The sequence below is a fragment of the Lycorma delicatula genome, chromosome 3, assembly GCF_047948215.1.
Source record: "Lycorma delicatula isolate Av1 chromosome 3, ASM4794821v1, whole genome shotgun sequence".
NCBI lineage: Eukaryota > Metazoa > Arthropoda > Insecta > Hemiptera > Fulgoridae > Lycorma > Lycorma delicatula.
This window is the reverse complement of record NC_134457.1, coordinates 48,440,795-48,468,455: the sequence shown is the minus strand read 5'-3', so window position 1 is coordinate 48,468,455 and position 27,661 is coordinate 48,440,795. Positions and strand designations below refer to the sequence as shown.

The following is a 27,661-nucleotide window of genomic DNA, read 5'->3' as shown; positions in this document are numbered from 1 at the left end:
ATTTCTTTGACTTGGCGTAGTTATTTAAGAAAATTATTTTTGAATAGCACATACGCATTTCTTTTGTTGCAACCAGTAGCATGTGTTACACATGCCAGATTATAGGAGTGGGGTAGTGGAGGCAAGCAGAGGCAGCTTGGAGAGAGGACCTGCCTTTAGATTTTACAAATACTATAAAAAGATTTAATTGTGTGCGTGTATGTGTAATTTCAAAAACATAATGATAATATGAACTTAAATGTTGTAATTTTAACTTGCTACTGTGTTTGTTTCAAAAAAATAGCACAATGTTGAAAAAAACAGTATGTTGTAGGTATCAAAATAATAATTCAATAGAAATTAAAATATTTAAATGTATATTAAACATTTTTGATGCGATACTTGAATGTTTTGAAATCAGGTCAACTTATTTAAAATAAACATGAAAAACAGAACTTGTGTGTGCACCATATTAAATTGTTAACCTTTGCAAAATATAAAGGCAAGAAAAACTTTCTTCCAATTTCTTAAATGTAAATTATAACAAAACATTACAACTGCTTAAATTTTAATAACTGCTTAGTTCCATCCCTCAATACACACAATTGAAGTATTTACTGACTCTTTTCTTGTCTTGTACTGTTAATGTACAAATCTTACTTACCACCATTCAGTTTTTTCACATAATATCAAATAATGTTTTACCCTGTATCCCTGAAGATAATTACTAAAATCATATAAATTTTAATTAAAAGAGTAATGTAGATTTTTTAAGTATTGGTGGAAATGGCTATTCACTTCCAGCAAACACCTCCATTCCAGTTTCAAATAAAATTATATTTATAAGAAAAAAGAGGGTAAATAAATTTATTATTTATTTAAAAGTAATCTTTTTGATAAAATATACAGTTTACAAATTGCATTTCAAAAGATGAAAAATGATCAGATCAAAAGTTTATAATGAAAACATGTTTATTCGGCTTTATTATCACTTTTATAGGGTCACTTTTATTATCACTTTTTTTAGGCGAAATTGTTTGGATTAAAATGAAACAATTTAAGATTAAACTTACATTATCTTGATCAGGGGAAGGTTCAGGTACGTCTGGTCCTAATCCATCTGTATTTGAACCACCTCCTGCTGTCAGTTGTGTCTGAGGTAAGCTCTGAAACAATAACAAGAAAAAAATCATTAAAGACAATATCTCACTTTTATATAATATTATATATTTAATAATATTTTTATAATGTACATCAAGATACCTTTTTACTTCACAAATTTCTGTACTAGTTTAATAAAAGAAAACCATTATCGAGATTGAATCAAGGAAATGTGATATCTATAATGTTTTCTGTTTTTAATAAAAGATTGCATTCAAAATAAAAATCAAAGAAAATGATTCAGAATAAGGCAATAGATATGTTTTTTTTGGAAATAACTCTAATTAGGGGAGAAAAAAAAACAGGATCAAAATGAATTAGAAGAAGGAATGTACAGATTAAGAAGACAGGGATGTAAATTAATAGTGAAAAAGTGAAATATTATGTGATGATAAAAGATGAATTGCATGTAAAATTAAAGATTTTTAACTAAAATAGGTGAGGGATTTAACAAGTTAGGGGATAATATTTGTAGATGATGGCAAGAAAAAAATGGGATAAGGATATTCTATCAACATGCAAGGAGTACATTTAAAGCTTATTATTTAAGGATGGTTAAATATGCAGCAACATTCTTAAAGGACAAAAAGTATCAAAATGCAAATGAAAGTAATGAAATTTTGAGTGAAAAATAAGAGAGTAGATAGTAGAATTCCTGACAGACTTAAAAAAAGAAATTGAAGTTCAAAAACAATATAAGATGAGATGCGAGTAGTTATTTTAACTGAATTTTTGACATAGAATCCTGGAAAAGGAGGTGTGAAACTTTGATGGGGGAAAAAAGAGATAAAATAAAGAGAAAAAGGATAAGCATGAATATAAGGTCAGTAAGTGAACTTGTGAAAGCCTGGAAAATGAGAATGAGCAAAAAAAGTCAGTAACCAAATTACTTTATGACAACTATGGAAAAAAGTTGTTAAATTTAATTCCTGCATCAAGCCAACGGGTCCTTTGGCGGTTAGGTCTCCATTTGTCACTGACCATACCAAGCATCACTGATTTTTCTAATAAATTTGACCTCATGACATGCCCGAAGTACGAGAGCTTGAGCCGAAGTATTTTGCCTTGAAGGGACATGACTGGTTTGACCCATTCTAAAACTGCTTTGTTGGTAATGCTGTTCATGGTATTCAAGCATTCTTCTCCAGCACCACAGTTTGAAAGCATCAATTCTTCTTCTATCTTTCCTCTTCCTAATTTTCATATCCATAGATTGCTATGAAGAAGATGATGGCATGGACTAGTCAACACTTAGTGCCAAGGCTAGTATCTTTATTTTCCAGATTTGGTTCATGGTTAACATTGCCTTCCGATCAAATGTTATTTTCCGTCTGATTTCTAGGCTGCACCCACCATTTCGAGTGATCATGGATCCAAGAAAAATGGAACCATTAATATACTCAATGTTTTTATTATTAATTGTGATTTTGATGTTTTTGCCAGTAGTTGTCATGATTTTGGTCTTTTTGAAATTGAGGTGTAGGCCCATTTTTTCAGTTTCTTCCTTCAATCTTTTTATCAATGTCTTCACATCATGCTTTGATTCAGCTAGAAGCATTGTGTCATCTGTGTAATGGAAATTATTGATGTTGCAACCTCCAATTTTGACTCAGATCTTAGATTCTTCCAAGTTTAACGTGTGCATAATTATCTCTGCAGAAATGCTGAAGAGAAAGGGCGATAAGATGCAACACTGTCTAACACCATGGCCAACTCTGAACCAATCAATGTCTCCATATACTGTTCGAACTGCAGCCTCCTGGTTGGTATATAATGATGTGATGAGGATGAGGTGAATTAAGTGTTCCCAGTTCATGTAAGGAATCCCGCAGCTTCCTGTGATCAACACAATTAAATGCTTTGGAATAGTCAACAAAGCATAGATAGATGGCCTTTTGATATTTGTGGATCTTCTCCAAAATTAAACGCAAATTCACACTGTTATCATGGATGCTGCAACCACATTGAAAACAAGCTTCAACATCCTGTAGCTGAGCATCAATTGTTGATTTGAGACGGTTCTGGATGACGTTCAATAAGACCTTACTTGATTGGGAGATCAAGGCTACAGTCCAGTAGTTTGAGCAGTTATAAGTGTTACCTTTCTTTAGTGAAGGGTTGAAAAACAGCCCTTTTCCAATCGGTTGGCCGTGTGCCAGTTTCCCAGATTTTTTTACATAATGCTGTGATTACTGCTGGTGGAATAGGTCTGAGCAGTTCTACCAGAAAAATGTCAATGCCAGGAGCCTTGTTATTTGGGAGCTATTTCAGAGCCCAAATCACTTCTTCTAATACTGATAGTTCCAATTCATAATGGGGATTTTTAGCAGGTGACTGAGTTATATTAGTGCTTACATATAATTATTCTAAATACTGCTGTCCCACTGGTCTTGTTATTGGCTTGCTCAGTCAAGGCTTTCCCATTCTTATTTTTTATGGTCTCTTTGCGAGCAGTGATAGTTTTGACTTGTCTTACTTAACCAAAGAGACCTGTGGTGTGGCCTCTAATAAACTCCTCTTTCAGCTGCTTGCATCATTGCTCCCAATACGCTTACTTGTCTTCTCTAGTGGTACATTGAAAATCAGCATTTAGTCTCCTGAATTCATTTCTATTGCCAACAGCTTTTGCTGCTCTTCATTTTTCAGCAGTTTTAATGGAGTTGGATGTCAACCATTTGAATCTTTTTTCCCACTTTTTGTATGGTATATGTTCTAGAACAGTTTCTCTGACATTAGATTGGAATTCTTGCCATAACTCCTCAGGTAGCTTCTCATCAGTATTAAGCAGATCGAACTTGGTCTTTACTACTATGGCATATGTTGGTAGAATTTTAGTGACAACAAACCTCTTTGGAGAAGCATCTTTCTTACTATTACATACCCTGACTTTCAACTTGGCCACCAATAGCTCGTGATCAGAGTTGTAATCTGCTCCAGGGAATGTTTTTACTGCTAGAATGGAGCTCCGCCATCACTGACAGCATAAGATGAAATAGATCTGATTATGATATATGCCATCTGGGAATGCCCAGGTGTACAAATGCTGTTTCGATTACTCATAGAGAGTGTTAGCGATGGTGAATTTGTGTTCTTGGCAGAATTGGACCAATCTGTCGGTAGCTTCATTTGGCTCACCTTATCCAAATCTGCAGATGCCCTGTTCTTGTTGGGCTCCAACTTTGGCATTAATATCCCCAATAATGTAAATCATGTCCTTTTTAGGAAACTTTTCCAGTGCTTCATATACTTTCACATAAACATCTTCAACTTCATCCTTGTCGGCAGCTGTGGATGGAGAATACACTTGTACAATACTTGTGTTCATCGGCTTCCCCCGGATTCGAATGGTCATAATCCTGTTGTTAACTATTGTATAACTTTCCACAGCACAAGTTGTAAGCTTATCCATGATGAAGGCCATACCACTTCTTTTGATGCTGTCATGACCAGAATAGTAGACAGTGAAGTCATCAGAGGTAAAATGGCAATTGTCTGTCCAGCGTAGTTCACTCACACCAAGTAGATTGACACTAAGTCAGATCATTTCTGATTTCACAATGTCTAATTTTCCTTGTGACATTCTGCGTACATTCCACTTTGCTATCCTTTTGGCTCTGGCCTCCACATTCTTCACGGGCTACATCAGCCACTGGGTGCCTTGGAGAGTTTCTCCCACCCACGTCATAAATGTCCAAATGGGTACTAGTGGAAAACTGATGCCCTTCCCCAGTTGCCTGTTCAGTACTTAGTGGCCTGGGGGTCCACCACTCTACTCCATATTTGAAATAGTTGAAGTACCTTCCATAGGATTTCTTGGCAAGAATAACAGAGTGGGTTGCCAGGTCCTACCCCATGTCCCTGTAACTGGCCTGTGGGCTGACATCCACTGTTTACCCCCTCATCACGTTGAGGAATACAGGGCGACTTTGAGGCGGCATATATACATATCTAATGTACTTAAAAAAGTTAAAAATAATTACACAATTAAGCATATAAATAAACTTAATTACTCATATAAATAAACTCATATAAATATTATCAATCGTGATACAACATTATTACTAGAATACAAATAATAATTAAGTTTCAATATTCATTTTGGTTTATCTATAAATAAGTAAGGGATACAATAAAGATGACCATTATTTGAATTAAATTAACACAAACAATCATAGTTGAAATTAGTTTCAGAACTCTAATAACTACAAACAAATAATTAATTCTTTACAAAATAATATCACTTTGTTCAAAATTTTTACATTTACTCACAGTGTTCTAAGTTATTAAACAGGAACAGGAATCACAGAATAATAATTGTTTATGTATACATGTGCAATGTTATATGTACTTATTAGAAAAGTTTTAATATAACTGATATTTCCTTTAATTTTATTATAGTTTTACCCATAAGCAGTTTTCTACCGTTTTACTTAGAAAACCAATTAATGTTAGAGTTTAAATATTCCATTTCTCATAAACATATTGATTTTGCTTATGCTAGTCCTTTGGTTAGCCACAAAACATATATTAAATTTTTGTGTGAATCTGGCAAAAAATTTAAAAAAACTACAAATAATTTTTTACACATAATTTTGTGAGGACTTCAAAAAGTAGAATTTAAAGAAAAAATGATAAATAAATAAATATATATAATCTTTTTTTTTTTTTTGAAGTGGTTTATTTAAGTAAGTATTATTTCTTTTTTATAGCAAGGTTTAAACATATATATATTTTTTATAATACAAGTAAACGTCCAGGAAAAGAATGGTTAAATCATTTGCAAGAAATATAATGGGGAGAAATTTATGCTTGGAAAAAAGAAGAAAAATAAGTCAGAAAGATGACATAAAAGAGGCACTTACCTATTAAAGTTATAGGTCAGTCTTAAACCAAAATATGTATTAGTTGTTTAACAGTAAGTTTTTCAGATATTTCTCTTTATTGTTATCAATTGCTTAGTACTGGATTGTTGGATTCAGTGTAATGATAAACTGGTATCAGTACAAGATATTGGACATCGGAAACAAAAAGTCAGTTTTCTTGTTGAGAACTGTGCAGAAGTTTTTTTAATTAATTTTATTTTGTATTCTACGATGGTGCTCTGGTTAATGTTTTATTGTGGTTTCTCCTGATCCATCCAGGCAAATATTCCTTTTTTTACCCTAAGGGTAGCATACCTATTCTGATATGATCTACATAATTTTTTATTATGTATCAATCAGAATAGGTATGCTATTTTGATTCTAAAAGGTCTAAGATTATGACTATTACTTATTTATCTGTTTATTAAATAATACTCAACTGCAGACACATAGATTTAAAAAAAAAATTTTGACACAATTACAATAAAAGAAAAGAGACAAGTACGTCAGAGGAAGTCCACAGAACAATATTATCTGAATGTAAGCCACATAGGGTCAAAATAGATGGAGAAATATTATTATATGGCACTGGCACTTTTTATGGTAAAAAAATCTATATGGTAAAAATTTATCTGAAAGCCATCTACAGTTAAAGTATGAGTAAACTGAGAAATATTACTGTATGGAATTGGCACTTGTGTAGTACAAAAATTTATATGAGAAGTAAGGTAAATATATTTTAGGATAAGATAAATTATTCCAGTTTTGTATACACCTGATGCTCAATGCTTACCAAATAAATGGAACTTCAAAAAAAAAAAAAAATAGTGGATAGATATTCTGTCATGTGTTATGGCAAAGGATAATGTTATGGCTAGTTTAACAGCATTAAATTTTTTACTATAAAATGAAATTACTGATTACAGTCTTGTGAACATAGAGGGTAATACAAAGAAGATATGAGAGCAAGTGGCAACCCCAGAAAATAGTAAAATATTGTCGAGTTTTAGTAATAAAATAAAAATTGGTACTAATCAAATCTATGTTATACCATCTTATATTTTCATAGTGTAATATGTAACTAATGTACATCAGTAGTTAGCAACACTGTTGTCTTAGAAAGTCACAAAAAGTCCTGATCTTTCTGCAAATTCCATATCATAAATGTGATGAAATGTGAATTTATTTGTTGGTGTGCTAGAGTTGTCCCCTAAACTTTTAATTGTGATGGAATGAATTTGCTTACGTTTATTATTGATGGATTACAGGCTGTAATGGATGAAAAATGTAGAATAAAATATCTTCATATTCAAATACAGTGTACATGAATTTTAGAGATACTCTGGTTTATTTAATTTTTTTTTTGCATAGATTGCAATTTTAAGAGTCCTCTCTACTCACTTTATTTGGGCCAGCAACATTTCTTTTTGGTTCTCTCAATAATCGTGTGTCTCAATAAATTTTACATTATATCACATTACCTAACTTTAATCACTACAGCAAGTCAAATGAGCTAAGTCCTAAGCAAAAATTTGCAGTTATGCAAAAAAATTGTATTTCAAAATAGCAAATAAAGCAACATGAAAAATCAAATGATCTGACTGTAGATAAAATGTTTTTCTTGGGAATACCTATTGAAGAAATTCTCGATGAATATCAAAATAAAGGATAGTTTAACCTATTTATAGCATTCAGCTATTATGTAAGCCTAGAAAACTCAAAGAAGTGTACTCTTACAAGGGTTATATGGTAATTCGAGATAGTTTCTTTTTTCCAGCTAAGCTACCAGTTAGAGTGATTTGTCAATAAAAAAATAGATACCATAAAATCATTAAAACTAAAGACAGGATGAAAATCATTTGTTAGCCATGTTTGCACTTGAAAAAATCCTATAAATATCACTTTTGATACTTTAAATTGAGAAAATTTGTTCTTAACATTAATTAAAGATAAAAAGACATATTAACATATGATACAGTTACATATCTTTCACTGATGTAACTAAAATTATTTATTTTTTTGTTTTCTTTGATGAAACGAATTTAAGTAATTTTACATAATAATTTAACTACTAATTTTAATCATTTACACATTTCTTGCATATTAGATTGATAATAAATAAAATCAAAATGCTTGTAACTTTTTAAAACATTATTTCATCAAATCAAATCAAAATATATAATATTAAAACCAACACTAATACTAGAAAAAAAACTGTCAGATTTAAAAATAACATAATGACAGTTATCTTTTGCCCTTAAGAGAAAAGTAAAACTAATATAATAGATGTTTCTGTATCAACAAACACCAGATAATTAAACTGGAGAATCATCTGATTTATTAGATAAACTAATAGAATACAACATAAAACAACTGACCATAAAATTGAACCTTCATGTACAAAACTCTACATGTCAAGATCGTTTTTTTTAATATTTATTCCTTGAAGAAGAAGGGAATTACACAACATACAATGATGTCCTAAATAAGAGTTAAAGAAATCTGTTCCAATATATTCACTCGACTGATTTAATGTAACTCACAGTTTCTTTCATTCTGTAATATTTTAATTTTAAGGCCTTTTATGTTTTAAAACCTATATCGTTAATTATTTACGTTATGTATTCTAACCTTTGCCTCTAACGATAATCTTTAGCTTCCTTTTCTAAATTTACTACGATGCATGTCTTAATATGATCTACCTATTTGTTAACACATGACCTGAAGTTAGCATCAGACTTCTTTTCTGTTCTTAAAATCCACCTTAAAATCTCTTCCTTTCAAACTTTATTCACCTAACTAATTTTAAGAAATCTTTCATAACATCTGATTTCAAATTTTCTACTTTTATATTTCTGAACTTTCATTTGTCTTAAGTGACACTAATACTCTCTACAACAGTATTTTTGAGTATCTTTTCTGATTCCTAATTCTAAAGGTGAGCTAGTTCACTAATAAATTTAATTCCTTTGGTTTAAGTAACACTTTTCCTCTGTTAAAATTTATACTAAAGGAAATAAAATAATGTTATGCTATAATATACAGTAAATTTCAGACAGTGATTTACCACCCTCCAATAAATCTGATATAAATGTTTAGAAACTTGAAAATATTCTTGTGTTTATACTTATGAAATCTACTTATGTAATCTAACTGAAAAAGAACGTCACTTATTCTTAAAAAAATAACAATATCTATTTCTGTCAAACCAGAAATCAAAACTGTTTTTGTGTAGCTTGATACAATACTTCAGTAAGAAACACCCTTATTATGCTTGCATTACCACTTTTATTACATTACTGAATCACTTTAAAAAATTTCCAACCAAATTATTTAAAATTCAATTTAAGTTTTACAGCTACAATATTATTTGGCAGATGAATTTTTAAATAATTCTAATTGTATATTTTTATTGTAAAAAATTTATATTAAATATAATATATAATTATATATTATATTTTTTTACATAATAATAAAGATAAAAAAATTGATATGGACACCACATGACTTCCTTGTACGGCTATTAAATTACATATACACATTTTTTGCTGCACTTCATTTTTAAATTTATTTCATTTGAAAGTGAGAAACGATCCTCCAATTCTTTAATAAAGTGGGCAGTTACACAACTGCAGAAATATTAGTTTTTATTAACATCAAATATTTATACAATTATTAATTCCACAATCTTATATGAAATATTAGGATAGAGTCCCTTTATTACTCGTATTATTAGATCAGTATTATTCGTATCATCAAACATATACTTTCAAAAATCTTTTCCTGACATTTAAATTAATTTTTGATGTAAACAAATTATATTTCTTACTGAAGGCTCGTTTCGCTTGTGCTATTCGGCATTTTATATCGCTCCTGCTTCGTCCATCTTTAGTAATTCTACTTCCCAAATAACAAAATTCTTCTACCTCCATAATCTTTTCTCCTCCTATTTTCACATTCAGTGGTCCATCTTTGTTATTTCTACTACATTTCATTACTTTTATTTTGTTCTTGTTTATTTTCATGCGATAGTTCTTGCGTAGGACTTCATCTATGCCGTTCATTGTTTCTTCTAAATCCTTTTTACTCTCGGCTAGAATTACTATATCATCAGCAAATCGTAGCATCTTTATCTTTTCACCTTGTACTACGAATCTAAATTGTTCTTTAACATCATTAACTGCTAGTTCCATGTAAAGATTAAAAAGTAACGGAGATAGGGAACATCCTTGTCGGACTCCCTTTCTTATTACGGCTTCTTTTTTATGTTCTTCAATTGTTACTGTTGCTGTTTGGTTCCTGTACATGTTAGCAATTGTTCTTCTATCTCTGTATTTGAACCCTAATTTTTTTTAAATGCTGAACATTTTATTCCAGTCTATGTTATCGAATGCCTTTTCTAGGTCTATGAACGCCAAGTATGTTGGTTTGTTTTTCTTTCGTCTTCCTTCTACTATTAATCTGAGGCCTAAAATTGCTTCCCTTGTCCCTATACTTTTCCTGAAACCAAATTGGTCTTCTTCTAACACTTCTTCCACTCTCCTCTTAATTCTTCTGTATAGAATTCTAGTTAAGATTTTTGATGCATGACTAGTTAAACTAATTGTTCTGTATTCTTCACATTTATCTGCCCCTGCTTTCTTTGGTATCATGACTATAACACTTTTTTTGAAGTCTGATGGAAATTCCCCTTTTTCATAAATATTACACACCAGTTTGTATAATCTATCAATCGCTTCTTCACCTGCACTGCGCAGTAATTCTACAGGTATTCTGTCTATTCCAGGAGCCTTTCTGTCATTTAAATCTTTTAATGCTCTCTTAAATTCAGATCTCAGTATTGTTTCTCCCATTTCATCCTCCTCAACTTCCTCTTCTTCCTCTATAACACAATTTCCTAATTCATTTCCTCCATATAACTCTTCAATATATTCCACCCATCTATCGACTTTACCTTTCGTATTATATATTGGTGTACCATCTTTTTTTAACACATTATTAGATTTTAATTTATGTACCCCAAAATTTTCCTTAACTTTCCTGTATGCTCCGTCTATTTTACCAATGTTCATCTCTCTTTCCACTTCTGAACACTTTTCTTTAATCCACTCTTCTTTCGCCAGTTTGCACTTCCTGTTTATAGCATTTCTTAATTGCCGATAGTTCCTTTTACTTTCTTCATCACTAGCATTCTTATATTGTCTACGTTCATCAATCAGCTGCAATATGTCGTCTGAAACCCAAGGTTTTCTACCAGTTCTCTTTATTCCGCCTAAGTTTGCTTCTGCTGATTTAAGAATTTCCTTTTTAACATTCTCCCATTCTCTTCTACATTTTCTACCTTATCTTTTTTACTCAGACCTCTTGCGATGTCCTCCTCAAAAATCTTCTTTACCTCCTCTTCCTCAAAGTGCTCTAAATTCCACCGATTCATCTGACACCTTTTCTTCAGGTTTTTAAACCCCAAACTACATTTCATTAACACCAAATTATGGTCGCTATCAATGTCTGCTCCAGGGTAAGTTTTGCAGTCAACGAGTTGATTTCTAAATCTTTGCTTAACCATGATATAATCTATCTGATACCTTGCAGTATCGCCTGGCTTTTTCCAAGTATATATTCTTCTATTATGATTTTTAAATTGGGTGATGGCAATTACTAAATTATACTTCGTGCAAAACTCTATAAGTCGGTCCCCTCTTTCATTCCTTTTGCCCAGCCCGTATTCACCCACTATATTTCCTTCCTTGCCTTTTCCAATGCTTGCATTCCAATCTCCAACTATTATTAAATTTTCATCTCCTTTTACGTGTTTAATTGCTTCATCAATCTCTTCATATACACACTCTACCTCATCATCATCATGGGCACTTGTAGGCATATAGACGACGTTAACAATTGTTGTCAGTTTAGGTTTTGATTTTATCCTTATTACAATGATTCTATCGCTATGCATTTTGAAATACTCTACTCTCTTCCCTATCTTCTTGTTCATTATGAAACCTACTCCTGCCTGCCCATTATTTGAAGCTGAGTTAATTATTCTATAGTCATCTAACCTTCCTCTTCCCACCAAACCTCACTAATTCCTACTACATCCACACCCATCCTATCTATTTCCCTTTTTAAATTTTCTAGCCTACCAACCTTTTTAATTCTAAATTATAATTTTCAATTAATATTAAATAATCAGATGTTTCACCAAATCTATTACATATACACATATGTAATAATGCCTATTAAATTATATATACACATTTTTATAAGTAGTTAAAATTTTATTTCACTAATAACCCCAGATATTTTTTCATAATTTTTTTTATTATTATTGTTATTGAATAATTATTATTTATTGTAAACTTTTTTTACAATCACAGGTAAATAATTATTAATAAATCAATATATTTAAATTAACAGAAAAAAACTTAAAAAAATTAATTAAAAAAAGGAGATGAAGTCTGATTCGAACCGATGGGCCTTCCCTTGTAAGATATATTCATTAATTAAAATTTTTATTTGGCTAACTCTGGAATCAATGAAAATAAGTACCACTTATGGTATATCGTTGAAAAGTTCTTAAAGAGGGTTATAAATGCAGTTAAGAAAAAGTCCAAAATCCAAATTTTTGGGGATTTTGGGCTTTTTTGAACACTTTTCGTTCAGTCGATTGCAATCAAAAAGGGAGGTGCACAACTAAATGTTACAACAGTTCTAAATCCAAAATTTCAACATCCGACTAATTGTTTTTGAGTTAGCGAGATACATACGTACGTACAGACGTCATGCTGAAAATTATTAAAATGGATTCAGGGATGGAGAAAATGGATATTTCTGTTGAAATCTGAAAACTGAAATTATTTGTGATCACAATACTTCCATTACTTCCTATAAAGAAGTAAAAATAAATCCATAATTTTCTAAAAACATGCTTCTTATTTTCATACATTCATCATAAATTCTGTCACACTTTTACAATGGAAGAACAGTAATTTATGACATCCAGCTACTTGAAGACAAAATTAAAGTTTGGAAATGAAGATATTCAGCTCATTCATATTATTTCCAATTAATAACATTGAAATACAAACACAACTACTAAGACTAAGATATAACTTTTCAGTAGTACGGTGGAATTAGGTCCAGACATCTTCTCTGCCAGTATTACAGATAAAATTATACAAAAATCAAATTACTACGGAGTGGTTGAAAAGAAATAAATCACCAATGAACACAAACCTAAAAATATTTACTTTTCCTCAAACTGTAAGGTATTGAATCCACATTTGATATACATAAAGTTTATACATGACCTATATACAGAATATAGAATTTAAAAAAAAGTAATTTAAAATTGTTAACACCAAGTTTTTTATGATCAAGATATTTTACAAAAACTTTAAAAGTAGTCTGTCACGTACATGCAAACAGACATGCATCTAAATAGAATATTAAATCCAATATGTTATATTTAATATAATAAAAAACAAAAACCTAAGAAAAAATTATTATGTAAAAAAAAATGACTACATAATAGATTGACTGGTAATATGTTAACTCTTTTAATATAAAAAGATTGAATGAAATATCTGTTCAATCATGGAAGCATGTGTATTATTTCTGTTTTTTAACTAGTTATTATATGTAAATTAGTTTTTGACTGTTACTTTCTTCAAGAACACATTGTCATCAGTTAATAAACAGCTACTCTTTCATGACCTTTCAATTGTAAAAAAAAATGAAAAGATATTTATTTTAATAAAAACTAAAAACAACTGAGACATTTTTAAACACATGTTCACCAAACATTTATTTTCTTTAGTTTGATGTGCAGAATTATTTTCAGAAATGACCTTTTTGTAAGCACACTGAATAATACAATGGATCAAAATAACAATTAAAAATATTTAGGGCAATCTGAATTATTTTTACTGCTTTGTTGAAAAAACAGATAATTAACATAATTAAGTAATAAAATCAGAAAGAAAAATTCATTCACCAATCACAGTGCTTTATACAAATGATAAATAAGTTCAATATTCAATGAAATCTGATGAACACCCAAAACAAGATGGTGTGGAATCAGGCTCCTCCTCCTCAATTAACTGTTTATTCCAGCAGAGAGTGAGAAAAACAGATGAAGATTATTTAAATGTCCAATTAATTACTAATTACTATATACATATATATATATATATATATATTACTAATTAATTATACATATTTTTAAACTGTTACAAGCTCTATGTTTTCATAATGCAATATTTCCATATTATTTTTTTAAATGTTATCCTTGTTAGTGATTAGAAGTCATTCCATTTTACCAGATAGACTGCATCCAGGAATGAAACTGAAAACAATCGGGTTTACAGTGTTTCTAATGGGGTACTGCTGGTAAGCCAACAAGGCAGTTAACCTATCAAGTTGTCAGTAGCAGACTAACTATGCAGTATTCAAAGAACCTAGAGGCAGACTTCATAAAACATGTTTATTGTACTAAATAAAATCCCCTTTATATTTAGTTAAACATCACAATACAGAATATTTTTGGAAGTTAATATTTATAATTATTAGAATTAAATACATTAAAATAAACAAATTATGAAATTGTTTTTTTACAAATTGGTGAAATCAAATATGAAAAGTTGAGTTGAAAAAAAAGGAAAACCCTGTAAACAATAATTTTATTAGCTACTTGGTGTTGGTACTAAAAATTAAACCCCTCTCTAATAACAAAATTGAAAATTACATTTACACCAATAGTTTCCATTCATTTAAAGAAAGATAAAATAAATATTATAGATTTTTTAAAATGAAATCTTATTCTTTATTCACCAAATAGAGATTTGGAGATTTTTTTTTCAATTTTAGTGTGGCAGTTTTTCACCACTGAATGCCTTTTTCTAAGTTTTATCATTTTCTGGGTTGGATTGTAATACAAAACTACTCAAACAACAAATCATTGTTTTAACACATGATTTAATTAATTTATACAATTAAATTAAAACTATGTACATTTGTAGCATTAATATAAACTCATTATAATCAAAATAAATTTATTTTTTTGGGAGGAAGTTAACTGATTTTTTACAGTTTGTTGAACACTGTAGATGAGAGGTACAAATAAATTTTATTTAATCGTATTAAAAAATTACTTAGTTTGTAATCAAAATATAAAATAATTATTATAATCAAAGAGAGAGTTGTAATGAGTACTATCTGAAACTACAATATTATTGCTTGCATTTAAAATACAACAAAAAAAATTACTGGTTAATTTCCAGAACACTGTAAATTTAGTGCATTTTTGGCAAATCTGAATATAACTATGACCTTTCCAATGTCATATCAAACACCTTCATACATCTACTAGAAGCTGATGAAACATATATTCCAGAATTTCCCCAATTCTGTGTGCGCGTGCATGAAAATATATATATATGTTTTTTTACACTAAGTTCATCTGCTTTCCAGAACTAATGAAAGTATTATTTTTTTTCAAAACTAAATCAGTCCATCTAATAGGCAAGCTAACACCAAATTTTAATATTTTCAGTTTATTTGTTCATGATCAATTGAAACACACACACACAAAATTTTGGTATTTTTCGACAAGGAACCTAAAAACATTAATATAAAAAATTGGGAGGCTTATTGTTTCATACATTAAAATACTAGTTTTGTTTACACTAACAGTCGGAAAATAAAAATATAATAAATATTAGAATTAACAATGATTTTGAAATAAATTATATTACTACTTTATTATATATAATGAAAAGTAATACTGATATCCAAAAATATTACAATGAAATTTTAAACCGTACGGTAAGAATCTCACAGTCATCAGATTTTCTTCCGCTCAAAAAACAAAAATTTCTGCAATATAAATAAAACTGTTTTTAACAAAACGATACTGATATTAGAAAAGGTAAGACACTACATTTCTATTATCAAAATCTGTTATTAATTTGGAATTTTCTTAAAAAAAAAAAAAAAAATTTTAATATATGTAATAGACAACAGATATACAATAACCGATAATAAACAATGTTTAAGCGTTCCATATAAAAAGCAAAAAAAGAAAAATTTGTTACAAAACTCTTATCCGTCCGATTTCATTTATTAAACAACGAATAATTATAAGACTTGTATTATTTCTGTAAATGTGATATGTATTACATAAAAATGAAATCGGGGTATAATGAAATACTATCTAGCGGCGCGATTCGTAAAGTCACCGTAAAAAAAATGAATAAAATGACATATTCAATATGGAAGGGAACTGAAATCCACTACCTACCCGAAGACAAAAGAGTGAGTTAAACACGCAATTACAATAAAACAAACCAACAGCAAAAACTTAAAACTTACCAACTATACGAAAAACAAACAAAAGAAGAACGCGCTAAATGTCTCTGGCAATCCTTTCTTTTGCCAAATAGTGTATAAAATTCTCAACTATTATCAATTCAACCTGGTTTCGCCAATTGACATGGAGATCCAGCGCCAACCCGATAATATTGAGCCGACAGATAGTCTCCGTTTGTATAAACTAATACTTTGAACAGACATACAGAACATGATGTACATCGTCCAATAGTCCGCATTGCGGACATATTCCTGAGTCCACCAGGCCGAATCCCTGCAGCCTGTCCTGGAAAGCGCCTTTCCCAGAAAGATACTGCGTCACGTACTTATTCGGGCGTACCCAAGAGGCGCCCTGCAAACTAACATCAGGAGACAGACCATGCGTATAACGTCCGCCCTCTGCTCCACCCCATTAGACCTGCTACAAAGCATTATTACCATGTTGCTCAATTTCCCGAACTTTGTCAGAAGTTAACTCACCTAACTTCTTGGCGAAATAACGCTGTTGCTGCTCTGATGCAATCAAGTCTATCGGTTTCAAGCCCGCAAACACCAACACCAAGATTGCCACCCGTGAAATCGTTCGGTAGCCAGCCGCTACCGTTAAAAGTGTAAGGCGGTGAGCCCTCAACAATATGTCCCGATAGATTTTTAAACTTTCGCCTATCCGCCCAAACAGGCGTCGCATATAGCATAATTGCCTCGCAGATGTCCTTATACAGGACACTTGTCTTAAAATTAAAACCACCAATTAGGATTGACCACCCGCCGAATACCAAAGAAGGCACTGCAGGGCCTTCTCCGCAAGTGAAGGTGCTTCTTGAATTGTATTTTCTCATCGAGAAACATCCCGAGGTGCTTTTGAGCCTGAAAGTATTTTATGCGCTGGCCCACCATCGAAACACGAACCTGCCGCCTCACTGCCCGACGGCCTTTGAGTAGCATCAGAGTGGTCTTCTCCAAGCTGACAGTCATCTTATGTTGATGATCCCACAGCTGAAGTATCCTGCAAGCCTGAGTGGCTCGGAACTCAACCTCCCTCGGCGAGCATCCTTCGAACAGCAGAAGCCCATCATCATCGCAGAAGAGAATCGAACTCCATCACCCACAACAAAGGACCCAACAAACTGCCCTCAGGACATCCCATGGAGTCCTAGTTATTATTCCTGGTGGAATTACATCTTCAACCTCTAAATATCTGCGTAAACCGACGACTGTTTTAAAACCTAACTCCGTAAACATTACATATACTGAACGGGCAATACGATACACATCAACTAATAAAATTAAGACCTCCATCTTTGATACAGATTTGTGAGCGGATTATTGAGGGCTTGGTTAGAAATATCGTTTGATTTGATTAATAAATTGCTCAATAACTGTAGTATTTCGAACGCTCTTGATGAAAGTAAGGGCGATTATTTGTGGTTAAATGATTACGAATATAACTGCAATTCTACGGATGACAGAAACTCGAATACAGATGGTAGTAATTAAAGTACCCATTATAATTTAACCTACTGTTAAGTTACCTGCTATAAACCCACCGGGTTGGTCTAGTGGTGAACGCGTCTTCGCAAATCAACTGATTTCAAAGTCGAGAGTTCCAACGTTCAAATCCTAGCAAAAGCAGTTACTTTTATACGGATTTGAATACTGGATCGTGAATACCGGTGTTCTTTGGTGGTTGGGTTTCAAATAACCACACATCTCAGAAATGGCCGACCTGAGATTACATAAGACTACACTTCACTTAACACTCATCCATATCATCTCATTCATCCTCTAAAGTAATACCTGACGGTGATTCCCGGAGGCTAAACAGGAAAGAAAAAAAATGTTACCTGCTCTAATTTCTATTCTTTTAATTAAATATTTACGTTGTAGACTGATTTACTGACATTATGCAAATAACAAATACTACAATCTTCTATAATGATTTGTTATTAAAATGCAAAAAAGTAACAGTATATTTTTTTCAAAACGTAAGTGCTTCTTACATGACTGTGCGTGGTATAAGAGTGTATATGATTAATAAAAATGTTTAAAACAAACGAGTTTAATATACACAATATTTTAAAATCGAACTTCTTCAGTGAATTTCTAAACATCAGAAAATTCAATTAGTTATATGGTGTAAAAGTAAAAAGAAGACAAATCTAAAAAAAAAAGTTAGTAAGATACAAGAGAAAATAAAATTAAAAACAAAATAAAAAGGATAATTCGAATATCCGATGGTAATATTGAAGTTTTTATAATAAATAATTCTTAGAATTCAGATTAAAAGGAGCGCTTCAATTAACAACAATGTAATATATTATTACGTACACGTAATATTTGTCAAATTTAATAAATCTTCTTAAATAAAATTATTTATAATAAAAAATAATAAATTTTCCTTACCTCCACACTAATACTGCTTGTAAAAGTATTATTTGCCGTAAAGATGGCGTTGCGTGAAATATGTTTACAGCACACAGGTAAAGATTTGGCGGCGGATAACCATTTTGCATAATAATACACAGCCATTCATAAATATATACATCAGGAAATTTTCTATTAATTACCAGTATTTTTAATTTAAAAATGTTGCATCTTTTCTCAGTTCTTTCATAGTAAACTATAAACGTTTTCGTACTAGAATAAATTTACTGCTGTACTTAATTTAATTTCATTAAATAAATGATGCGTTCCTGATATAATGTACAAGTTAAATTCATTCAACCGCTACACTAATTACTTTAAGAAGGAGCAAAAATTATTAATATTTAATATTAGAAAAAAAATTATGTTTGAAGCGCTTTATAGACAAGTATAAAAAATCTTAAGTTTTTCCAATAATCAAAAAAGTTACTGTACACATAAAAAGAGATTTTCAGTTTAACATAGTATTTTACTCTATTATTTTTGTTTAATTTTATCAATCATACGAGTAGATTATTAGAAGATTTACCAGATTATACGGTTGTTCGCCCCTATTAACTCTAGAACGGCTGCACCGATTTACTTAAAATATGTATCAAAGCGATCGTGTAAATAATAAATACACATGACCATTTAATAAAAAGTTATTGGAGGATAGTAAAAGCTACTCTATCCCAGACGAAAAGCTAAAAATTACAATCATGTTAAGGCTTAAAAAGGTAATAAAAATATTAAGCACGAAAAATGCCTATTAATGTTAAAAAAACATTTCCACAGACACTAATAGTAATTTCACGATTAATCAATTTTAATCGCAATTTGAATTACATTAAAATAAGATCCGTTTTGACGCATCGTCTTTTCCAGTAACCTCTACGGCGAACTACTAGTGTCTACGTATTTCATCCGAAAGGTTCTGAGGTTCGAATTCCAGTCAGGCTTAGCGCTTTTCATACTATGCAGATATCATTTTAGATTATAAAAATAGAACCGACAAGTCGCGAACGTAAACCTATATTAACGGGATGTGAAAAAAAATTGAAAAATTATAAAATCTTTTTAAAATAAAAATATTATTTTTTAAGCTAATCGGAGCTGGTTAAGTAATAAAATTTTATTATTAGATGAAAAACCGTTTATACGATATTTAAAAAAAAATTATTATTATTTTTTTAACCGATAAGATGATAATGTCGAAAACAACTTTTTAACAAATTATGTTTAAATTAAAATTGATTCATCACCAAATTTCTGCCAACTGAAGTTTTCTTTAAAAATAATAAAAAATCACTTTTATACTAAAAATTATTTTATAACTTCTTTTGTAATAATATATATTTACACATATGATATTTAAAATAAGTTTACAAAAATAATTTTTTTACGAACTATTGAATAAATGCTGAAATTTCTTCGGCACTGAATTGAAATAGTCTTTTATAAATCTGTAGAAATATAAAAGTATGGTGCGCTTAGTTTATATTTTGAAGGAGGTTTTGAATTCTTTAATATTTGGATGTCTAATTTGTGGCTGATTTTTATTAGGATATCAAATTACATAATTTTAATTTTATACATTCTGTAATCTATTTAATCACTGAAATATTTTGGATTTGAGGTAGAGAAAAAGAGAGAGAGAGAGAGAGAGAGAGATGTGTGTTTTTGCGTGCGAATCATGTTCAAATGGGTGTATACCCGCGCGAAAATTTCTGATAATCTAAAACAATACTAGGCGTCTCAATTTTTATAAAAAATTTAAATTTTTGCTATTTTTCTTGGACTGCCGTAAATGTGATACATAAACAAGTAATTAAAAAAAATATATATATGTGAATATACCGACATCATAAAAACCATTAAATAAGGAAGGAATTTACTTGACAAAAACTATGCAAACACATTTGTTGAATGATTAAATAGATTACATTTATCGTAAAAGAAAACTATAGATGACGGCCTTGAAAATTGCTATTGTGGCTTCGAAAAATAATTTTTTTTTTAATATTTCATGTTGAAATATACTCTTGTCACTTACAAGGCATACACCCAAACACATGTGAGTAATTATACAAAATTATTTGAACGATTAAATAAATTTAACTAATTAGACATTCAATATAAATCGAGTTTTATACAGTGATACAAATCAGCAACAAATAAAACATCAAATATTAAAGATTCAAAACCTTCTTCAAAAGAGCCAACACAATAATATTTTTACGCTTTTGTACATTAAAAAAAAAGAAGAATACTACAATTAAGAGCTGTAACTTTAATAGTTATTCAAACCTTAAAAATCAGTAAATATAGGAATAAAAAAAAACAATTTTTAGCATAAAAATATAATAAATTACTAATTTTTTATTAAAAAAAAAAAGTTTAAACTATTTTTATATTATATTATTATAAAAAAGGTTAACTATTTTAAACATAAGAAAATATATTAAAATTATTTTCTCTTGTAGATAAAAAAAAATATTTTTTCTGAACTTAATCATTAAATTATATTTTTTAATGCAAAAACAAAAACCACATTTCACTAATTTTTCAGAAATAAAATAGTTTTAAAAGTAATTTTTAAACTATATAAAAATTAAAAAACAGAAGTTTACAAAACGAAATAGTTTCGATCAAAAAAATACGATAATAAATTACGACGCATTACAACGTTTAACACTCTCATAGAGACTACAGAAGCTCTAGTGGTGCGTTCGTCAAAGTTTAACAAAAGTACAGTACTACCAACCTCCCGCAAAATTGTTCCCGAAAATAATATTATTATTATTATTCTGTAATGTAATTATTCTTTTACTATTAAAAATCAAAATTTGTATGATGTTAGGCTATTAAATAAAATAATTTATGTAATGCAGCAAGTAAATTCCCTTTTTTTATAAAATAAAAATGCAAACATTCTTGTATTTACAGTTACTGATGAACGACCTCATTTAATAAAATAAATAAAAATAAAGTATATTTCGCGTGATAAATACTTCCTCGATAGTTTTAATAAAAGTTTTTACGGGCTAAAAGATCTTCCGACCAATTTATTTAAAATTAAATTAAACGATTTATTTTTACAGACACTGTAACATTAAGAAGAGTTTTTAAATAATACTAATTAAATAAACCTGAATAATTTGTGTACTTAAATACTATCTCAAATATTTAGCAATTAACGTTTTTAAAATGATTAACTTTATTTTAAACCGTTACTTCTTAACTTAATTCTAATTAAAAAAGTAGCAGTTGGAATAAAGTTGTTACAATTCTAATACAAGTTTATTTTAATTGTTACTTATTTAATCGTAACTGCTATTTTCATATAGTCGCATCAGTATTATTATTTTAAACTAACCGATTAATATGAACTGTAGCTTCTATTGTTAATTTTATAATGATGGCTAACAAAGGTTTTTTCTCAGTTTCTCTTGATTTTTTCACTTTCTATAAAGATCTGTGGTTATAAAAATTATAGGGTTTTGAATGTCGCTCGCAGACATCTATTGTGTTTAAGTTAATTTATCATAACTTATTAGGATTTGTATGTTACCGGTGTTATTAGACAACAGGGGTCTGGATGAACGATGTTTATAGCTTTGGGATAAGTCTAGACGAAGTACAATTTTGGGAGAGGTAAAGGTTTTCCTTATGGAATCCCGAAACTGTTTCTACGAAACTCAATACCATAATAAAAGATCAGCTGTAGTATGCACTTTAGTCGGTCAACGCAAAATCGTTGTACAATGACGACCGCGTTCGTACCAAGATCGGGTCTTGGAAAAGGATTTTTCGAACTCCTGAAGAATTGCGAGAAAAATGGCCTCCCTCTATTTGAAAAAGCCTTAGAAGCACTCTTTCGGGCACGTATCTTTTTGCATATGTTCGTGGTCCATCTACGGGCGAATAATCCTTCACTGTCATTCACCCTTCTCTCATATCTTCGATCCCTTCTTCCAGATATTTTTAGTTCTGTAGGTCAACACTCCCAACTGCATCCACGGTAATGATGCAGCGACCTGTAAAAATTATTCCATCCTGGGTAACTGTAAGGTTTAATCAGGTCGGGTTTACCTAAAGACCTGTCCAGGGACTCTTTATTTTATCTGATCGGCGAGCAAAAAAGGTCGGTATGGGACCGACATGCTTATCCGGCAAAGCGTTTGGTTTCCTAATCCTTTTGAAGACAAACACAAAGTGTTTGCATAGTTCGATGTGATGGTTTCAAGTACATGATGTGAATTGAAACCGGTTACAAATCGAACAAGTAATTAATATTAAATACGGTCTAGCTTTAAATGTAATACCTATAAAAAACAATAATAAGAAACTCAAAGAAAAATAATAAGAAATATGTAAAACGATAAAATGAAGAATTTATGCTTTTTTTTAAATGAAATGACAATATAACTCTTCAACAGTCATCTAGAGAAAATAATCGGATAAAATAAAAAAAATTATTAAACAAAAATAAATACAAATTTTTTACTCGATCAGGCTATTCAGAATGAGCTACGGTCATGATCTTTTCGCCCCTTCTTAATCGGGCTCAGCAGCCAAATATTTTTCAGTCGTTATAAAAAGTAATCTTTATTTAATAACTAATAACTAATAGTAGACCCGGCAATGCTTCACTATTGCTATATATATATATATATATATATATATATATATATATAGAGAGAGAGAGAGAGAGAGAGAGTTTAAATGAACACAATTAAAAACTTGATAAAAAAATTAAAAAATCTGAACTTCACAAATTTTACCTTTCACTTATTCTCCTTCCCCTTTTCCCTCTCCAACTTCTCCATCGTAATCTCCCAGTTTCCTTTTTACCCTTTTCTGTTTTTCCCTTTTGCCCGCGCGTAAATTGGTCCATTAGTTTTTTGATCTTTAGCGGATACACATACGAACATGCCTTATATATATATATATATATATATATATATATATATATATATATATAGAATAGACAAGTCTGTTTGTATATTTGTTTGTTTCGTAAATATCTCGACACCGGCCCCACCTAGCGGGTATTGATTTTGAAAATATATTTCTTTTCACAAAACTAATATTCATATTCTGAATATGAACCAAATCGGTCCATAAATATAATTTTTCTAAATACCTCATCCCCAGTGCCATCTAGCGGGTTCATTTTTTGCAGAGATAATTCTTTCCGTATAAGTAACATGTATTCTGAATATGAGGCAAATCGGACCATAAATAAAATCTTTCGAAATATTTCGACGCCAGCGCCACCTAGCGGGTCCAAACTAATTCAGAAACCTTCCCTGGCATGCGTCCAACCATTCCCCAAAGTTTCATCGCTATCGGATGAACGGTTTAGGAAGGCATAAGAGATATACAGACAGACAAACATTCATATGATAAAACTCGTCGTCGGAAATAAGTTGATTTCGAAGTGGAAAGTTCTAAGGTTCAAATCCTAATAAAGCTAGTTTCACTCGGATTTGTATACTAGAACGTGGATACCGGTATTGTTTGGTGATTGGGTTTCAATTAACCACACGTCTCAGGAATGGTCGGCCTAACTCTGTTCCAGATTACACGTTTACCGGTACACTCACACAGATATTGAAGCACTAATTACTGTTGATGCGCCTATAAATAAAAATATTTAAGAAATTAAATAAATAAAAAAAGGTTTTCTAACCTACATTATTCTTATATTATGTTATGTTTGATTTACAGCTTAGATACAAAATGAAAAAAAGGTAAAATTAAGAAAATAAACAACGACGAAGACGGCTGAATAAGGGGAAGTATTATTATTATTGCACGTTTTAGTGAAGTAGACAACTGTAGAAAATCTATGACAGGAAAATAATACTCGTACAACAATAAAACCATATGGAAATCAACAATAGAAAGTAAAACCTTAGTCAAAAAATAAATAAATAAGCAAGATAAAATAATATACACATACAAATTATGATTTTCCATTTTTATCCAATTAGTTCCAATACATAAAACTAACAAAAGTAATCTTGACGTATATTAAAAACTAGTTTATTATATTAAAACGAAATTATTTAAAAAAGCACGTTACAGAAAATATATACTTACCGGTTAAAAATTGTCAAATATAGTCATACAAATTATAAAAACTTACAACACGTTTCACAGCCACAGAACAAAAGATAAATTTTAAATTAAATGTTATAAACTTATTATTCTTTTATCAACGACATAAGTACGAAATTATGATTTATTTTTGATTTAATTTCTTCTTAAAAACTGATGAACCGGTTTGAAGACAAGAAAACGCATTTTTTTAAAGCCTGTATACCTTTTTAACCGAAAATATGTGTAAAAGTACGAGCGTGCACGTATAAAATGCAGTGTTAATAAAATAAGGGAATCATTAAATAACTTTTCCAAAGTTTAAACGTAGATAAATTAAATTTATCAAATGCTCTTATCTTGAAACGATCTATTTTACGGTATGAGACAAATACACCACCAGCTACAACAAGGAAACTCAAATATTTTAAATTGAAAGGATAGGATTGCGACACATCATTTTAAAGAGCACGAAAGTTTATGTAAAAAAACTATCAGGGGCGGTCGTTTAATATTTTTCATTGCTAATTTCAAAAGTGGTTTACAGTACCTCTTAAATAAATTGCATAACAAAGAAACACACAAAAAAAATTTTCAAACGTTCCTACTTCAAAAGATAAATTTTAAGGTGCGAGACCACTAATTAGGATGTTCCCCAAGTACACCTCAAGTACCGCAGGCTAATTTTGAAAAGAGCTGTGAAAAACATTAAATGGCTGCAATTCGGTTAAGGTTGTTGCAGCCCGTTTAAGTTTCCTCCCGCGTGTCCTTCTGGGGTCTCGGGATGAGGTAGTCCAATATAAAAAAATCTGATGTGGATACCCACATCACATGACTTTCTTGTACGCCTATTAAATTACATACACATTTTTTTTTAATGAAAAGTACAAAAAATTTTATTTCATTAATAACTTCTGATATTTTTTTATAATTTTTTTTTTTTACTGTAATTATAGAATTATTATTTATCGTAAAAGTTTTTTTACAGTCAGAGCTTAATTATTAATAAATACATATATGTAAATTAAAAAAAAAAGTTAAAAAAGAATAGGAAATGAAGTCTGATTCGAACCGATGTGCATTTCCCTTGTAAGATCCAAATATTTCATTAATTAAAACTTCATTTAGCTGTAACTCTGGAACCAATGAAAATAAGTACCACTTATGATGATATATCGTTGAAAAGCTCTAAATGAGGGCTTATTACTGCAGTTAAGAAAAAAGTCTAAAATACTATTTTTTTGGATTTTGGGCTTTTTCGGACACTTTTAGTTCAGTCGATTCCAATCAAAAGGTGAGGTTACTAGATGTTACAACAGTCCTAAATCCAAAATTTCAACATCCTACGGCTAATCGTTTTTGAGTTATGCGAGATACATACGTACGTACAGATGTCACGCCGAAACTAGTCAAAATAAAAATATTCCCATGAAATCTGAAAACCGAAATTTTTCGCGATCACAACAGTTCCTTTAGTTATACAAGGAAGCAAAAATAAATAATTTCTAGGTAGGAGCATTTACTAAAGTTCATCTTTCTATGTTTAATTGTTGAAAATTTATTAAAAGATTTTCGTATTTTACTACCTGTAAAAATATACCGGTTCTAAGTGAGAAAGCGGTAGTCTCTGTCTTTTGATCGGAAGGTTATAGATTAGAATCTGTCAAAACATTTTTCACCGAATAGAAATCTTCAAATATCATTCCATGGGTTTGTATATCGGCGTCAAGAAAGGCATTCCGACGTTAGTCTTGCAAAATTCCTCCCGCTTAATTCCAGAAAAAATAAATTGGGAAAAGTAGAAAGACAGAAATATATTCTACTAATATTTATATAGATTTATATAGAAAAGTAAAATAAAACAAAAATCACGCAAATATATTTAATTCGTTTAACCGAAATTCACTAATCCATTTCCAGCTAAAAATTTATAATCATAAAATGATTGTAAATAAACGTAACCTACTGACGATAAAAATAATAAATAAATAACATAAACTCGAATAAAGAAACATAGCAATTTAACCTACGTGACGACATTATATTTCACAAATTTAAAGCAAAAGTGGAAAACAAAGTTATGGATCAACTGAACACATAGTTTTTCACAGACCAGTACAGTACAAAAATAAAAACACCGCTGTAAACTTTTCACATCATAAAACACATCACACTCTACGTACATAAACTTTAAGATCAATCCGTTTGAATCTGTAGTTGAATGGATCTCTCTTTTACACATTCTATATATCAGGAAAATAACTCGTCCGCTTTGAAGAATTAGAGGAATTAGTCAATCGGAAGGTTTGTACGCATCACAAAAATATTATTATCGCATTCTCTGTGCAAACATGAACTTTTTTTATATTCCATTTAACGTACAGCATTACGTTACAGCATAAAGAAGCAGATTCTCCGGATTTAATTATTGCAGCCCTGCACGTCGTCTATGTATAGTCCATCTATTACAGTGGAACAGAGTATGTTCGGCAGTATCCGAATCCTGGCAGAACATGCAAATAGGTGCTGGTCTTCTACCGAATCGATGTAAATAATATTCGAAGCTACCATGCCCAGAAAGTATTTGAGTAAGATAATAACTAACCTCCCCATGTCCTCTATCAAGCCACATGCCCAAGTCGGGCATCAATCTCCTGGTCCAGGTAGCTTTAGTGGAAAGATTCCATCTGTCCTGCCATATGCGCCTGATGTTGGCTTGGACTTCTTGTTTTGGCATGCCACGATACCTAAGTGATCGCTCTTTAACTAAGAGGTCGATA

At 30.5% G+C, this 27,661-nt stretch overlaps 1 protein-coding gene across 5 annotated transcripts in view; it reads right to left on the bottom strand.

The window, feature by feature from the left end:
• LOC142321567 (ras-GEF domain-containing family member 1B-like) overlaps positions 1-27,661 on the bottom strand; it is a 651,166-nt gene that overhangs the window by 63,109 nt on the left and 560,396 nt on the right. For all 5 annotated transcript variants that reach the window (XM_075359758.1, XM_075359760.1, XM_075359757.1 and 2 more), the window contains one exon: positions 1,053-1,145. In XM_075359758.1, the coding sequence (XP_075215873.1) occupies positions 1,053-1,145 (93 nt within the window). The remainder of the gene's footprint in view (positions 1-1,052; positions 1,146-27,661) is intronic.